The 17453-nt window shown below is 48.1% G+C and overlaps 2 protein-coding genes across 2 annotated transcripts in view; both read right to left on the bottom strand.

Annotated features, from left to right (window-relative positions):
• Nucleotides 1–1727, bottom strand: part of LOC147725697 (uncharacterized) — a 30700-nt gene extending 28973 nt beyond the window's left edge. The window contains exon 1 of the mRNA XM_086964374.1: nt 1612–1727. Within this exon, the coding sequence (XP_086820500.1) occupies nt 1612–1696 (85 nt within the window). The 5' untranslated portion in view covers nt 1697–1727. The remainder of the gene's footprint in view (nt 1–1611) is intronic.
• Nucleotides 1–17453, bottom strand: part of LOC147725698 (uncharacterized) — a 191106-nt gene that overhangs the window by 28933 nt on the left and 144720 nt on the right. The gene's annotated exons all lie outside the window — the stretch shown is intronic.

The following is a 17453-nucleotide window of genomic DNA, read 5'->3' on the forward strand; positions in this document are numbered from 1 at the left end:
TGCAGAGTTCTGCAAAGAGGAACTCTGCGAATTCATAGCGTACTCCTGTGAGGCGTAGCGTTTTGACGCATTCCCAAGTTTACCAGTGTTGATAAATCTCAAATGCACCAAAATCCATTGGTTCAAGGGTGGGACCCCCCAAGCTCCTCCCATGGAACGCCTCTGGGACAGAGTACCACAACGCAGCTATTTGCGCTGGATTGCGTCACTCCAGATTTATCCGGCTACGCGAGGTCACCTTTCGTGGTCCTGCATGGCTTGATAAATCTTACTTTAGTGTTGCTTCGCCTTTGCGTGGCACACGGGCAACGCAACACATTGATAGATAGGACCCTGACTATATAGAGCGCGTTTCAGTTCTGGCTGAATCTGGTCCAGGTTGGACTTCCAGCCAAGAACTACTCTACTAACAAGGGAGTCGATAAACATACTGCTGATTTTACAGTGAGGGACAAGCACCCAGGGCAAAAACATTGCATGAACGGCACCACGTAACGCTCTCTGCTGGTTACAGAACTCCACATAGCGGAGTTTTACTGTCACTTTGCAGAGTTCACTTTTATGAGGCTTTCCTTCGTCAGAACGCCCAACCTGCATACATTATACCTGACGCAGCTATAATGTGGCACAGGGCTTTACAACGTGACGCATGTCTCTAGATGCATCACGTTGTAAATGTGTCACAACGTAGCACATTGTTTACACCGCCGCTGCATCACAAAAGTGACTCAACAGCAGTGCAAAAGTGTTGCAAGGGGCTTGTAAATCTGCCCCTAAGTTGTTCTGTATTTGTATCTCCAGGTAATCAGAGAACTTTACACTTTATAATGTGATATTCATCTAACAGTAGCTTCCGCCAGTTCCAGTGACGCTCCAAATGCCACAACCTTAGTCTTACCACAATTAATGGTGAGGGCTTTCTTATAACGTTAGTCAGCAAAACTATTCACCAATCTAAGCATTGCATTCTGCGTTCAGCCAAAAAAAAGTAATAGGAACTTTCCTGCAGCTGTTATGGAGACATCAGTAGGATTCCCCAATAGATTGTCAACCGCATTATTTAAGAGGCTAAAAAGCAGAGGGGCTAGCACACATCCCTGCCGTACACCGTTATCTATAGGGAACGGTTGCCTACATTCACCTGATGGTCCATACCTGAAGTTGGCTATGTCACTAGTGTGAAGAGCTGTTGTTAATCATAAAACAGAAACCCTACCCCCTCTCCCCTGCGTCGCCAGCGACTGCCACAACCTTGTACCCGCAGCACGGTCAAATGCTGACTTCAAATCAATGAAGGTTAGATACACTGATGCTTTTTTATTACAGCATATTTGTAACCTCTTTGTACAGCCAGATGGTTTGATGGATTGTGCAACCCTTGACCTGAATCCAGCCTGCACCCTGGTTAGAATATTGTCCTCGTCCCCCCAGCCCTGGAGTCTATTTGTTAAAATGTTGCTGAGAGTTTTGCCTGCTCCATCCAAAGGGAAATAGGCCTCAGTTGAAGGTCCCCTTTCTTATAAATGGGTACCAGGGCTGCAGATCACCAGGAATGGGGAATAACATTACTAGCTATGGATGCTATGTTGGGCTTTGTGCTGGGTCACTTACTGTTGACGTCACTGGGGGCGGAACTGGCGCGTTCCAAGATGGTGAACATGATGCCAAGGTTGAGAAGGAGTGTCCTGAACCCCATGATGCTCTTGGGGTGTCCGTTATCGCGTCTTCTTCCTGTGGGAATAATATGCTTTGTTTAATGCATAAAATCCTCATGGTCTGGCAAATATCATACACTGCTCCCTGTCCGGCTCTGGCAGGTTTTACAAAGGGTGAGATATTTAATGCACTCAGTTATTACTGGATACAGTACCCCTCCCCTCCCCCACACCCCTCCCCCACTCAGATTTCCAATCCTTGACCCAACAGGGGTTGTGGTGAGAGCTCTCATGAACGCCACAGCTTCCCCCCTGCATGTCATGGTGCCGGCACGCGCAGACCAGTCCTTGACGCCAGCGACAAGCCGCACATTTGGGGCGCACTCGCCAAGCTAGCGGGGGGCTCTGAGATGGCGAGTGCATAATTCCATTTATAAAGAACACTTTTCGTTTTATTTCTTTATTGATCATTTGTACTGAACAGTAAACGGAGTGAACCAAATCTAGGCACAGAAAATCGATGGTAATGGAAGGAAACAACAATCATAAAATAAGCACTGGCAAAGCTAATAGGTCTGACCTTTGCTGCTGTGTTGTTTTTCTAAAATTCGAGTCTATTCAACAAAATAAAACAATTTAAAAAAAGCTATGGCCACTTTAAGGTGACTGTTGTAGGCTTATACATTTTATTTACAAAGTAGGTAACCGACGTGGCCACTTTAGGAGTGACATATTTTAGTAATACCAATCCTTTCAGTTCTGCCAAGCATTTTATTACAATTATTTGTGAAGGACACAACAGTAAAACACCACCAGATATGGTCCTCTGATTGAAAGCAGGTAAGCTCTTTAGTTCAGCAGTTTTAAGAAGAAAAGGAAAATAAATCACCCTCTAACTGGGCTCCCAACGTGCAGGCTAAATAAATAACCTGCATTTAAAAATAAAGACTGTTTTGAACCAGTTTTGTCACTGAAGAGACAGGAACTGTTTTAGACAGGTGTAAACTAGTGCAGTGTCTTTGTGCAATCACTCACAGGGAAGGAAGCCAGCAGGTAAAGAGCGCTGACCCGTTGCACCATAAAGCAAGCTGCAGGTGGGTCTCACAGGGAAGGGAGCCAGCGGGTAAAGAGCGCTGACCCGTTGCACCATAAAGCAAGCTGCAGGTGGGTCTCACAGGGAAAGGAGCCAGCGGGTAAAGAGGGCGGACCCGTTGCACCATAAAGCAAGCTGCAGGTGGGTCTCACAGGGAAGGGAGCCAGCGGGTAAAGAGCGCTGAACCATTGCACCATAAAGCAAGCTGCAGGTGGGTCTCACAGGGAAGGGAGCCAGCGGGCAAAGAGCGCTGAGCCTTGCACCATAAAGCAAGCTGCAGGTGGGTCTTACATGGAAGGGAGCCAGCGGGTAAAGTGCGCTGAGCCTTGCACTATAAAGCAAGCTGCAAGTGGGTCTTACAGGGAAGGGAGCCAGCGGGTAAAGTGCGATTACCCGTTGCACCATAAAGCAAGCTGCAGGTGGGTCTTACAGGGAAGGGAGCCAGCGGGTAAAGTGCGCTGAGCCTTGCACCATAAAGCAAGCTGCAGATGGGTCTTACAGGGAAGGGAGCCAGCGGGTAAAGTGCGCTGACCCGTTGCACCATAAAGCAAGCTGCAGATGGGTCTCAAAGGCCAGACCTAAAAAGAGGGCTTGATCAAAGCAACTAGGTTTTTAGGGGCTTATTATTCAAAAAAGCATGCAGTGCTGTGCGCTGCGTGGCAGGGAAAGCGGTACAAAAGGGGGTGGTGATGAACGGAGCATCTGAATCAATCAAACACTCACACCCAGCCAAAAGATCTGGGTTTAATCCATCACCGTTCTTTAGCCCACTCTGCCACCCCAGTTCAGACATGGCTGTATGCAAATCAGTCTGACCCTGTGCCTCATGGGAACAGTCCAGCCCAAACTGCCAAGCCATGTCTTCCCTGGACCGGAAACAAGCTTCCGAGGACCGGTTTCTGGCATTCCAGCCGTCTTCAGCACGGCTTGTTTGAATCCAGTGGCAAAGTGAGCAAGGGACTCACGTCTGAGCATACCCTGCCACGCTTTTGGCCGCCATAAGAGAGATTCCATCAATAGGGCCATTTTTATTAGATTATATTTTACAGAAATAGCTGTTATAAAACCGTTTTTAGCCCTTCTGCTTGTGAAGGCTCAGTGTGAACATTAAACATTTGATAACCATCCAGGCTAAAGTCCACTCTACCCCAATGTTCTTGGAAGCAAAGTATGTCGAAGGATTCAATGTATTTTAACCACTCCGGATCCTCCAGCCTCCGAGACAAGCCAGCTATGTTCCAGGATATCAGGCGAAAAGAGCTGCCTTCAACCAGACTGTCTCCTTCACCCAGGGGGATTGTTACTTTTGGCTGAATCATGTCACTCTCACACTGAGTTGTTCCTATGGTGTTAGTTACCACATCAAGAGGTGGTGGAGTGATGTTTTTCGTACTCTCTGAACTACGCTGATTTAATCCGATGTTAACATTTTCATCAACCAGCGGTACCATTTCTATTTCCCCTCTCCCTCCACCATGGGCTACTATATGAGCAGTCAGCGGGTTAGTAGATTGACTTGTATTGCTAACAAGTCAAGTCAAGTCAAGTCAGAGAATTTATATAGCGCACTACATACCCAGAGGGTCCCAAGGCGCTTAAAGAGGAGGGGAGGATTATTTGTCAAATATCCACGTTTTAAGTTGCTTTCTGAATGCTAGGTGGTTCTGGGTGAGGCGAAGGTAAGCGGGGAGTGAGTTCCAAGTCTTAGCGGCCAGGTATGAGAAGGATCTGCCTCCCATGGTGGTCTTGTTGATGCGAGGTACAGTGGCGAGGGCTTGGCTGGAGGAACGTAGGTGGCGGGACGGGGTGTAGAAGGACAGTCGTGAGTTGAGGCATTCTGGTCCGATGTCGTAGAGTGATTTGTGTGCGTGGGTTAGCAGTCGGAAAGTGATCCTCTTACTGACGGGTAGCCAGTGGAGGTCTTTAAGGTGACCGGAGATGTGTTCGTTGCGAGGGATGTCTAATATGATCCTGGCTGAGGCGTTTTGGATACGTTGGAGTTTCTTCTGGAGTTTAGCGGTAGTACCTGCGTAGAGGGTGTTTCCGTAGTCCAGTCGGCTGGTGACCAGAGCATGGGTGACCGTTTTCCTTGTTTCGGTGGGGATCCAGTGAAATGTTTTTCTAAGCATGCGAAGAATGTTGAAGCAGGAAGATGATACGGCGCTGACTTGTTTTTTCATTGAGAGTGAGGAGTCCAGGATGATGCCCAGGTTTCGTGCGTGGTCTGTCGGGATGGGTGCCTTTCCGAGGGCTTCCGGCCACCATGAGTCGTCCCATGCAGAGGGGGAAGTACCTAAGATGAGGACTTCTGTTTTGTCTGAGTTCAGTTTCAGACGGCTTTGTTTCATCCATTCGGCAACTTCTTTCATTCCTTCGTGTAGGTTAGTTTTGGCTGTGCTGGGGTCGTTGGTGAGAGAGAGGATAAGTTGAGTGTCATCCGCGTAAGAGATGATGTTGAGGTTGTGTTGGCGTGCGATGGTCGCGAGGGGGCTCATGTATACGTTGAAGAGGGTGGGGCTGAGTGAAGAACCTTGAGGTACTCCACAGATGACTTCGGTGGCTTCGGACTTGAATGGTGGGAGGCGGACTTTCTGAGTTCTTCCTGTAAGGAATGAGGTGATCCATTCGAGTGCTTTTCCTTGGATTCCGATGTTATTGAGGCGTTGTAACAGGGTGTTGTGGCAGACTGTGTCAAATGCTGCTGATAGGTCGAGGAGGATGAGGGCGACTGTGTCTCCATTGTCCAGTAAAGTTCGAATGTCGTCTGTTGCTGCGATGAGGGCGGTCTCAGTGCTGTGTTTTGCTCGGAAGCCAGATTGTGAGGAGTCGAGGGATTTGTTGGCTTCGAGGAAGGCGGCGAGCTGAATGTTGACAGCTTTTTCGATGACTTTGGCCGGGAATGGGAGGAGCGAGATGGGGCGGTAATTTTTGAGTTCGGTGGGGTCCGCTGTGGGTTTCTTCAGGAGGGCGGTGAGTTCAGCGTGTTTCCAGTCTTCCGGGAAGGTGGCGGAGTTGAGGGAGCTGTTGATGACGTCTCGGAGGTGCGGTGCTATGATGGAGTCTGCTTTGTTGAAGATGTGGTGAGGACATGGGTCTGTGGGGGATCCTGAGTGGATGGAATTCATCAGGCGGATTGTGTCCTCAGTGGAGATTGGGTTCCAGTCGTTAAGGGTGTTCACGGGGAGAGAATGTTCAGCAGATGGTTGGGTGGGTTGGTCTCCGGGATGGTTGTCGAAGCTGTTGTGGATGTCTGCAATCTTGTTGTAGAAGAAAGAGGCTAGGGAGTCGCAGAGGGCTTGAGAGGGGGTGATGTCGTTGGAGTTGGCCGGGGGATTGGCAAATTCCTTGACAATGTTGAAAAGTTCCTTGCTGTTGTGGGCGTTGTTGTCGAGTCGATCTTTGAATGCTGTTTTCTTGGCCTTTCGGATTAGTTGGTGGTGAGTGCGGGTGGCGTTTTTGAAGGCGTCCTTGGTGCTAGTAGTTGGGTCTTTTTTCCAGGCCTTTTCGAGGGAGCGGCAGAGTTTCTTGGACTTCTTAAGGTCATCGTTGAACCATGAGGCCTTTTTGTTGGCAGGTTTGTTTTGACGTTTCTTCAGTGGTGCTAAGGTGTCGGCGGTGTTGGATAACCATAGGGTGAGGTTGGCGGCGGCTTCGTTTGCGTTAGAAGAGTGGGCTGGGGTGCTGAGAAGGAGTGATGTGGAGATCTGGTCCGTGGTGATTTTGTTCCAGTTTCTTTGCAGAGTTGGTTGGAGGTGGTTGGTGGGTTTTGGTTTGTTGTAGGTGAAGTGAACGCAGCTGTGGTCAGTCCAGAGGAGCTCCGTGGTGTGGCTGAAGGAGACATGATTGCTGGAGGTGAAGATGGGGTCGAGTGTGTGACCTGCGATGTGGGTGGGGGATGTGACCAGTTGGTTAAGTCCGAGGTTGGCGAGATTGTCCAGGAGGGTGGTGGTGTTGCGGTCGTTGATCTTTTCAAGGTGAAAATTGAGGTCTCCCAGAAGGATGTAGTCTTTGGAGGGGAGCGCGTGTGGAGTGATGAAGTCCGTGATGTCTTCGCTGAATTTTGCGCGGGGTCCTGGTGGTCTGTAGAGGAGGGTGCCTCTGAGTGTGGTCTTGGGGTCGATGTGGATCTGGAAGTGAAGGTGTTCTGAGTTGGTGAGATTGGCGTCAGAGCTGGTTGAGATGCGGATTGACTTCTTATGGACGATAGCGATTCCTCCTCCTGTGCCGGTACGGTCCTTGCGTATGATCTTATAATCTTCTGGGATGGCAATGGTGATGTCTGGGGCGGAAGAGGCGTTCATCCAAGTTTCTGTTAGGAAGGCGACGTCCGGAGAGATGGTGTCTAGTAGATTCCATAGTTCAATGGCGTGTCTGTGGACTGATCTGGTGTTGAGAAGGATGCATTGTAGGTGGTTGGGGTTAGGGGTCTGTATTGTGGTCGTAGCGGAGATGGTGTCGGTACCGATGAATTTGCATGAGTAGCAGGAGAATGGTCCATGGGTGTGGCCAGGAGCGGCTTGGACGCAGTTGGGGGCGCGACCGGGGTTAAGGGCTAGGAGGGTGGCGGTGTCGTAGGTGATGCGGGAGGGCTGGGGTGCGCGAGGGGCAGGGGGTCTGGCGCTGGGCGCGGTCCAGGCGCGGACGGGCGTAGACGGGCTTACCTTTGGCGCACCTTCGGCGTGTCCGAAGCGCGTGGACGCTGCGCGTGGGGGCATTGGCCATAAATGGATGGTGGGGGGGTGGGGCGAGGGCGTCTTAGCTGGGAGGCGGGGCGGGCTCAGGTCAGCGCACACGGAGGCACAACAACAACAGGGACAAAATGGAGGGGGGGGGAGTAGAGCAAGGCGCCGAGGGAAGTCGCGCTGGTAATATTAAATCGGATCAGAAATGGTGCGAGCACTACACAGGTCAAAAACAATCATGCAAGCGCTACAGAGTTTAAACAATTACACACGCGCTACAAAGTTAACCAATTATGAAGCGCTGCAAAGTTAAACAATTACACACGCACTGCAGAGTAAAACAATTATGATCTGATGGAGGCAATATAGGCACAGTCGAATGCAGGCAGCGCAGTGCTACAATACCGAGTCTCGGTGGGGAGACAAGGGAGCGACCACTCAGGGCTGCGACCACCCACTGCTTCAACATAACTTCTCTTCGTAGGGCTAATAGCCAAGACCTTATCCATATCTTCTTCGGCCCCCCTATTAAAAATACAATCCTTCCAGAGTCAATGCACCCCCTCCATACCCATGAGGGGATCAAACCTGTTTCTTAGTGGCAAGTGGTGTAAGACCCCATCTAATCTATTTGTGCCAAAGGGTCTGCCCCTAGCAAAGGTCTGTGACATACACACCAGACCAGGCTTTGCATGAGGGTAAAAGTAATGTAGGCCTATTGATTGAATATCACCTAAGCGGCCAAACCGTGATTTCCTGCATATGTGATCTACAGCCCAGGGGTCTCTAAGGTTGACGATTATACAATCTCCCTCGAGATCCTTAGTGCTATGACCTAACCAAGCCACCCTCCTCACACCTAAAATATCCCTGTTGGAGCCCGGGGGTAATCGCCTATTCCTATTCAGCCAAAAGATTACTTTGTTCTTGAGTTCCCTATCTGATTCTTGGGATTCTGGACTGAGTTCTGGGACCCCTTAAAATAATGGTAAAGGGAATTGATTCCGGGGGGATATTTACACATAGGGGCCTCTTTCTTGTCAGTTGTCTGCCCAGCGGTGCATTACTAAGAGGCTGTCTCGGCCCCTGCTTAGAAGTAGGAACCTTATTGGAGGGAGCCATCATGGGTACTGTCGGGCCTGGAGCTTTCCTGTTCACCATGCCGTTATCCGCTAAGACTGGTTGCACATTCTGATCTACAACAGTTACATTAACCAGAGAATGGGCAACTATAGTAGGCTTAGCCTTAACTAATGGTACAGCGGGATGAACTCTAGCTTCATTGCTTTTTATGCTTTTAATCAACATATCCATTTTTGACGTGTTCCCTTTAGCAATTACCTCAAGCAGGTCCAGTTTTTCATTAATTACCTTCATTCGATTGATCAGGGGCAATATTAATGACCTTACTAGTGTTTCCGTCTTAACCAGAAGATCATCATTTGAGTTCTGTCGATTCTGGGGTGAAACGTTGTTGGCTAAAACACCGTTTAGGATTGCAGGCTCGACTACCAACTGTGGGGAAACCCTAAGATTTTGGGTTTTGGGAAATCTGCTTAATCTAGACCCACTACCCTTCCTATATCCACCCCCTCGCTTCTTTTTCCTAGATTTGGGGGTCACAAGACCATTTTCGTTCCCTTCACCCGTTACCTGATCTTCAACTTGCTCTAACAGGGAAACGGAAATAGGGGGGATAGGTAAGATAGGTGTTGATGTTCTGCGGCTTTCATCACTAGAAAAGGAACCAAGTGCAATTAAGCTCATTACAGTCCCACTAACAGAACCGGCTGACCCCTCCTCTAGTTGACATGGGATTGGACTAGTAACTACCAAGGGGGCCAACTCGTTGCCATAGGCCGGTGTTACGGCAGACCCAATTGCACCCAGGGAAGACCGCTTACCAGTCAGAAGGTCATTGACAAGCGCTTTTCTGTAAGGGCTATTTCCTTCTCTAATATTCTGGTGGTCCTTTTAAAGAACTGGTCCAGAGTGCCGGTAATTAGGCCAGAGTTTGTGTTCAAGGTGACCATTCTACTTTTACCTGAACGTAAAACCATAATGACAGATCCACCGTAATCCGAGAGTAGATATTACAAAAAATATACTGTATCTATAGGTAGTATTGGCAGACAGTATAATAATATGATAATCAGACCTAGGATCAAATGGGGTGGCCCTGCCTAGCCTGGTTCGGCCTTGGACAGCCGTAGACGGCCCGCCCTTTGCCTGGACTTCGCCCCGTGCTCCGTCCCGCGCGCGTCCCGCGATCCACGGTAAGGGGCAAGGTTAAGTAAAGGGCGTGGGGGGGGGAAGAGACACCAGCTGCGCAGAGTTGATGAAGCGCGGTGAACGCTGGGTCTCGCAGTCCCGACCCTGCAGGTCGAGTTAGTTGGCCCCAAATCGGCGTGCTTCAGAGTCCGGGGTAATCCTTAGGTGGAGGCAAGAGAAGTCCCAAAGTGCTCAGACACAAAACGGCTTGCGAGCGGCACCCCTCTTTCAAAGGTCTGGATCCACTGAAGGAAGATGGTATGATCCGTGTGTAGGGGGGGCATCAAGACTGGCATTTGTTGCACCTTAAACTGTAGGGCTGGGATTAGATTAGTGGAGCTCACCTGAGTATTCCCGAGGGGTAGTAAGGAAGACTACGTAGAGAGAGAGGGGTATGAGAAGAGTTGAAGTGAACGTTGAGGACATGAGGTGGCTGTGGAGTCCAGCGACTAAGAAGTGGCCAGTTTTGGAAACATGAACTATCGGGGAAAGCTGATCACTCGAAGTTTTGATTTTCCAGGTTGTATGTGCTGCGGGTCCCTTAAAGGGTAGAGTCCTATGGTGGGGGGCATGGGTCTCTTGAGGAGTAAAGTTCTGAGGCTCGGGGGGGACAACAATCAGTAAATGATGGAAGCTATTGGGGTACAGAGGGTGTGGATCATTTAAATTATGTGGGTATTAAACTGTGTAGGACGCACACAACTAGAAGGGTGATGTCCCTGCGGTCTGTGGTGACCAAGCACTGAATGAGTGAAATCCCTGTGCTATATTTGGCATCAGTCACTTCAAGGCGCTGTCCTTACCTTTGGTAGGACACCACTGAATCGAAGCGTGATGTTGTTAGATTGTGGGGGTGCAAGACACCCTGAAGTGCAAAGTTTCTCAACCCCTCAAACATTCAACCGCTACTTCTCCACCTTTCCGCCTGGACTGGGCTGGGCGCCTCTGACCCCCCCATGGAGCTGTGGGGAGGAAACTGGGAGGGTTCTAAGAGCTCTTACAAGTGGAATTAAGAGACTTCTCTCCTGGCCCAGAGTGTTTACTCAGAAGTGTACAAGTTGAGTCAGATGTTTGCTTCCTTGGTGGATAGTTATTTGGTTTGATTTATCAATGGATTCTTTTTTCCTTTGCAGCAGCTGTCTCTGCTCCCCTCCCAATCCCAGGTGTTCTTTTTTCTGAATCTTAATTTATTAATTAAAATGAAAGAAGACAAATAAACATTTGAAATGATGCACAGACCCTGGCTTCAGCCTCATCTGAGGGGAGCAGGATGAGACGGGCCCAGGATGGACCTCAGGGGGGGAGGGGGGTCGGAAGAGCTGTGGGGTCACACTGGGGTGGGGAGTAGGGATAGCTAATGACTCTCGTGCCCGGGCCTTCCCCGAGACGCATGTCTTCAGTATTTAACAATACAAAGTACATTTCTCCTCTTTTCCCAGCACTGGTGCACATGTGCCGCCTAGCACCAACGCAGGCATGTGTAAGGAGGATTGGTTGCTGCCAGTTTGCAGTACAACATCATGGGTCAGGGACGGGCACTGTCTGCAGTTAAGGTCATATTTGTGTCCATCGTTTAATGCTGTTCAAACTTGTATTTATGGTTCATCAATGCCAAGCCTTTATTATTAACGTGAGCACTAAAAGTATATGCTGTAAGCTCGGCCTGCTCTACTGGGCTTCCAGTATAAATGTGTACACACACTTTTTCAAAGCTTAGCAATATGCTTAGCAGAATGCTCTCTGATTTGATGGAAATATTTGCAGAAGCTTGATAGCAAGATTGATGATTCTTTGCTTGCAAAACAAAATGTTCATGAAAAACGTAAGCAGGGAAAAAAACACATTTCGATAAACTACTGTAAAATGTCAGATACCATTTCTTTGCAGCATCATTTAGTAACACGTGGTGATGCGAGCTAGTATTCCCAAAAATATTCATAATAGAAAAACAGTGTAACCTGTTACGATTATGGGAAACAAAAACGAACCAGGATTGGCAAAGCCAGTAAGTCTGAAATTGGTGGTCAGCTTTTCAGTTTTGTCAATGGGTGACTTGCTTTGGCATGGTTTTTGTAAAACCTTATTGGTGCTGTAGTTGCCAGGCCCTCACCATTATAACAAACATTGGCAAGAGCAAAAAAATAATAATTGTTTTCAAAAGCACACCCTTCCACAGTAGTTACTGGCACAGAACAAAACTACTTTGTGTGCAGATATACTCTTTGTGAAAGAGCAGAAAATGCTGTCACTCACAGGGAAGCCAGCCGAAACAGAGAGAGAGACAGAATATTATTAAAATAAAAAGATCATGGTCAACACCAGACCAAATTAGGGACCCAATTATTAAAGAAAGTCTCAAAAGTGCACCAAAGGTTTATGTCCTTGCATTAATTGTAGCTGTACTGCTTTCGTGAATTCCCAAGAATTTAAAGAAGTAGGACAAGAAGTAATACGCCTAGAAAATATTTGTAAACTTCATTTTAGCAGGAGAAATATGCATGTGTACATTTGTAGAGTTGCTCATGTGAACATCTGAGTGTTTGCAAGTTCACTTTCCCTCCAACCACTTTTTTCCCAACCCTGGAAGAAGATTTACGTCTGCCATGGTCAGGAGTAAATTTCCAACATTTTTCAGTATGGGAAAAGATTGGAGAAGAGTTGTTGAAAACCCTTAAAACATGTAAGTTAGTAGGTTGCACAGACTCAAAAGGGCATTCTAACCCTGGAACAATTGTTTACTACTACCTTCAGCCCCAGTATGTAGATCTGCGGAAACATTGCAGCATAAGGGGATTGCAAGTCTTCAAACACTGCTGTGGTACGAGCCTTGGCATAATCAGAGATGCTATACCAGAGCTCTCATATCATGAGATTGCTGCCATAAGTTGTCGTTCCACTACATGGCACTAAAAGACAAGTGGATTTTGTTACTGGACAAGTAGATTTATGAAGCAACCTGCCTCATGGACAAGTGGATATTTTATTACATTTCACACCCCTGCTCAAGTACCAGGGCATCCACTGAGGGGGGAAATCGTGAGGAAACCCAGCCACACACATGAAGTGTTGGCCTTGGCAATGCATGCCAAGGGTCCAAGGGTCAGAGAGGAGGGTGACATTGACCATTCACAATGCTAAGGCGAGGACCAGTAATCTGGCCATACAGAGCCTATGATGGGCCTCAACGCTGCAGCCAATGACCCTCAGGAATGAGAACCGCCGATTGGCTGGACCTCCCACAACACTACTGCCGAGAGAGGGGTGACCTCAGACGCTTACCTTCTGTCTGATGTCAGGGGGTGAGTCTCACTGCTGTCAGTTGTCTCTTCAGGGATCTCCCAGTCTGAGTGAGTGTCAGTGAGAGGAGAATCTCTGTAGATATAGAGCCGAAAATGCAAATTATAAGGAGGATCTGGGACAAAGAATTCATGACGTCACTCACCAGCAGCAGCTTCCTGCCCTGCAGCTTTAAATCAGATAAACAAGAAATATCACAGCCCTCACCAATGTTTTCAGGCAAAACAGGCTTCACATGGCTCACATCCTATGCTTTATACTGTAACATTCAGCGCCGTAAAGACTAAACCAATGTTACACAATATCAAAATATCAAAAGGAAGGTTAGCATTTTTATTAGCTTTGAGAGGGACACTCAGGGCTTCATTAGTTAATTGAACCTGGCATTAATTAACCACCTCGGAAACCATGTGCTACTCACCCCTAAAAAAAGGGACAAGACTCAACAGATATATCTTCAATTTTTTATTATTTAATTGTTCCAGTATTAAATTAAGCGGTCATGACTGAAGCCAGGACACCTCCAGGAAAAGCTGTGCTCACTTTCAAAGCTCTGGACGGGTTTACAAAAGAAAGTAACATTACATTTATATTTTCTTAAAAATGTAAGAACTTCGATCTTTACTCTTATCTGCTCAATAATATTCAGGGGCTTGATTACAAGCCCCTTACGCCACCTGCGCGTCACTTTTTCCCATATTAAAAGCCCCTGAATGTCATTGCCCTTGTGGTTCCAGTTTGTTATGAAGTATCAGTGATTTGCAGATGGTCTTTCCTTGTCTGCATCACTCCAAGACAAGCTACAATCTCTGATATTTCATAGCGCCAAGCCAGCAGTGAAATGAGCAAAGCGGGTTTGAGCGGCAGAAAATGCACAAGTGCCCCAAGGACTCTATGCAAAGTAAGAAGAACTAAAGTCACACAAAGCGCCTCATCCCGGCTCCCAACAATTAGCAAAAGAGGAGGGTAGGATCATAAATTGTCCTATGCAATATGTTAAATTTCCATGAAATACCACAAATTACACTTTGATGAGTTTTTAAAGTTTAAAGTGAAATATAGCACCTACAAGATCAAAGTGTCAACCGTGGATATCTAGTCCCGCAGACTGGGGTAAAGTCGAAACTTAAGGCCGGCCACTGTGGAGTGCGGTTTGGATGCACAGAATGGATTGGGCCTGGTCTTGGCTTGTCTCCGTACTTTGAAGAATTTGGGAAGAAGAATGTCTCTGAAGGTAAAGTTCAGTGGGCCAAGACACCCGGCGGTGTATGAGGAGGAGGGTGAAGGCATCGGTCAGCTGCTGGACAAAGTTGGAGACTTAGTCTATTTTTGGGAGTCAAAATTCTCCAGTGCGACGAAACTGCAGGTTGTTTTCAATGAGTCCTCAATGACGCTGGATACCCTTCCAGAGAGGGGTGCTGAACAGGATTTGCTGCTGCGAAGAAGATAGCAGGACATACCACAAAGTCAGTCTGATCGATGATACACTTAAGCGGATCAGGGAGCAGGTAGTAAGAATGGGCGAATTTTGCGAATCTGGCGTTCGCGAATTTGCGTATTTGCGAACTCGCAATCCGCAAAATCCGTGAATTCTCGGGAATTTGCAGATTTTTTTTTGTGTTTGCAAGGGTTTCTGCCAGTTCGCGAGGGTGTTGTACCAGTTCGCAATTGCGAACTTACTTGTCGGCTCGCAACGGTCGCGACTATGTTGTTTCTATGTCTGGTTCATCATCACAAGTTCCCAGCACCCTCTGTTTCACCACTGCCACCCTCTGTTTCACCCATGCCACCCTCTGGTACATCAATTCCACCCTCGGGTTCATCATCACTGTAGATTATGGGGGGGAAAAGCAAGCACACCTGCCCTGCTTCAACTGACATGAATTAATTTGGGGTTGATTTATTAATGTGTCACTGTTTTAAAACTCCAGTCTGGCACCTGCTTCCTTATCTGTAATTTGCTTTCTGTTGCAGTGCAATTTTTTTTTCCAGGGCCTTTGTGGCCTACTTGTAGCTATTCTATGAGCCTGCTGTGAGGGTCAGAGCAGGGTCATAGAATTGTTGCAACTAGCAACTGAACTCTGGAGGGGCCCCAGTCAGGAAGCACTACAGGGAATGGTTACTATTACTAATAATGAGTTTGAACTTTTGCACCTGCTGAGTGCTTTCAGTTTAGCAAAACTCGTTTTTCTACAGAACAGCAACTGTAATGCCCCAAACAAACATAGGCAACTGAACTCTGGAGTGGCCCCTCAGGAAGTACTACAGGGAATGGTTACTAATGATGAGTGAACTTTTACACCTGCTGAGTGCTTTCAGTTTTGCAAATCTTGTTTTTCTGCAGAACAGCAACTGTAATGCCCCAAACAAACTTACTTGTGAAAGTTGATTTCTAATCCAAAAGTGATCCAAAGAAAGTCAAAAGGCCTCAAATCCAAAAAAGTGCAGGCAAATGTCAACCTGAGGAGTTATTCTGATAAAAATCATAATTTTCAGAAGGTCTATGCTGCTTGCTAGTGGATTTCTTGTGCAGAATTGCAAATTTTGTAATTTCGCGAGTGCGAGATTGTTGCTGCCCGCCGCACCTACATGTTCGCAATTGCGAACTCTCGCGATGCGTCGCCAAACTCCCGCGGGATCCCGCAGCAAGATCCAAAATGGCGCAGCACTCGCAAAATATCGAGAAAAACAACTCGGCAAACGCTGAATGACGGTAAGGGAACGCCGCACGCCGCAAAATTGTATCACCAAGAAAAAGAAAGCCGCTGCGTGTGAATTTGCGGATTTTCGGTCAATTCGCGAGCATTCGCGGATTGCGAATTTACCGAAAATCTGCAAAATCCGCGAACGGAACGGATATTACGCCCATGCTTAGCAGGTAGGTCCCGGTTTCCTCTCGGTTCTCAGGGCACTTTTCAGCAAAGAATTGTTCAAAGTCCCAAGATTCTGATTTGGGTCATCGGGTCACCCGAGAGAACCACTTGGAGGGTCAGAGCTCATTCAGGCTGGATCCAGGTGCGCAGTCAAGATGGTTGGAGCCTGTCCCTGATGCTCTGATCAAGATGTCAGCCAGCTAGCCCTGGGAGTCACCCTGGAAGGACTGCGTTCGATCAGAAGCGCATGTCTCACACAGCAGGGCAGTCCTTAGAGGGCACAGGGCAGGCTTCAGGCAGCAAAGCACTGCTTTAAGAGCAGCTAAGCAGTCTTCTGAGGTCCACAGCAGGCCACAGGCAGCAGGGCAGCGCTCTGACAGTCTTTCCTCAGGTCAAGAAGTAAACTGAAGAGTGGGTCTGAGGATCCTATTTTCATACCTGATCCCCACTTTCAGGTGGAAGAAACCTCTGGAGTCTTCCAAATAAATAAATATTTTGAGCTCAAAACAACAAAAATCCAACTAGTAGAACCAGAGATATGCGATTTTTAAAGATTTGAGTGAAAATAGTGCCTAAAACCACAAAGTGCTAACCGTGGTTATCTGGTCGCACCGTACTGGGACAATCTCACAAATTCAGGCCGACCACGATGGAGCACAGGCCAGCTAGAAAGAACCAGTTGGGCATGCTTAACAAGAGTACCTAAAATCCTGATTGCGAAGTGTTGTGAGGTCTGGCTTTGAGGATGTGTCGCACAACAGAGGCGATGCGGATCCTGGGGTGAGGATGCGCTGCGCGGTGCAGTGTCAGTTCCGAGGATCTGCGAAGTTGCGAGGTCCTGCATCGTTATCAGAGCCAATTGCTATGGTACTTCTGATGGAAATTTCTGCATCGAAGATGAATCAAGCACCGGCGGGTTGCGGGGCTTGCCATAGACGGGGAGCTTGCAATGCGAAAACCTGCGTGAGGGATGAGTCATGCATCAGCGGTTCTGAGGAGGCTCAAGCTGGCAAAGTGAAAATCTGCTCCGGGGACGGTTCACGCAGCAGTCTCGATGTGGAGTTAAGTGAAGTGGTGCACCAGTCAGTGGCTCCGATGCATTGGTTGAGCGGGACCCGCAGATGGGCTGGCACAGCACCTTAAGGCTCACTTTCAAGGGTCCAGGATGGGGGTAGCACCACTTGGGAGGGTAGGACTCAGAGAAGACACAGTCTAGGTGCTGGGTTCAACATGCTTCTGTCTCTGAGACTCTTGGAGTCACTCTAGTAGTCCTGGGTTAAAGATGGATGTCCAGTCCTTGACTCAGGCAGGTGGGCAGCAGAGTGGCAGTCCTTCTTGCAGAGCAGCACGGCAGTCCTCCTTCTGAGTCATTCACAGGTCCAGATGTGTACCAATAGTTGGCTCTTAGGGTTCAATATTTATACCTGATGGCCACTTTGAAGTAGGAGAAGCTTCCAGAGATTTCCACCCCCAGACGTGTCTTGAATTTCCTGCTTCTCTGTCCTGGCCCTAGATTGTCGAGGGTTACAATAGACTAGTGTCAAACCCCTTTGTGAGTCTGCTCAGGCAGAGCCTTTGTGAT

This window comes from Lissotriton vulgaris, chromosome 3_2, assembly GCF_964263255.1.
Source record: "Lissotriton vulgaris chromosome 3_2, aLisVul1.2, whole genome shotgun sequence".
Classification (NCBI taxonomy): Eukaryota; Metazoa; Chordata; class Amphibia; order Caudata; family Salamandridae; genus Lissotriton; species Lissotriton vulgaris.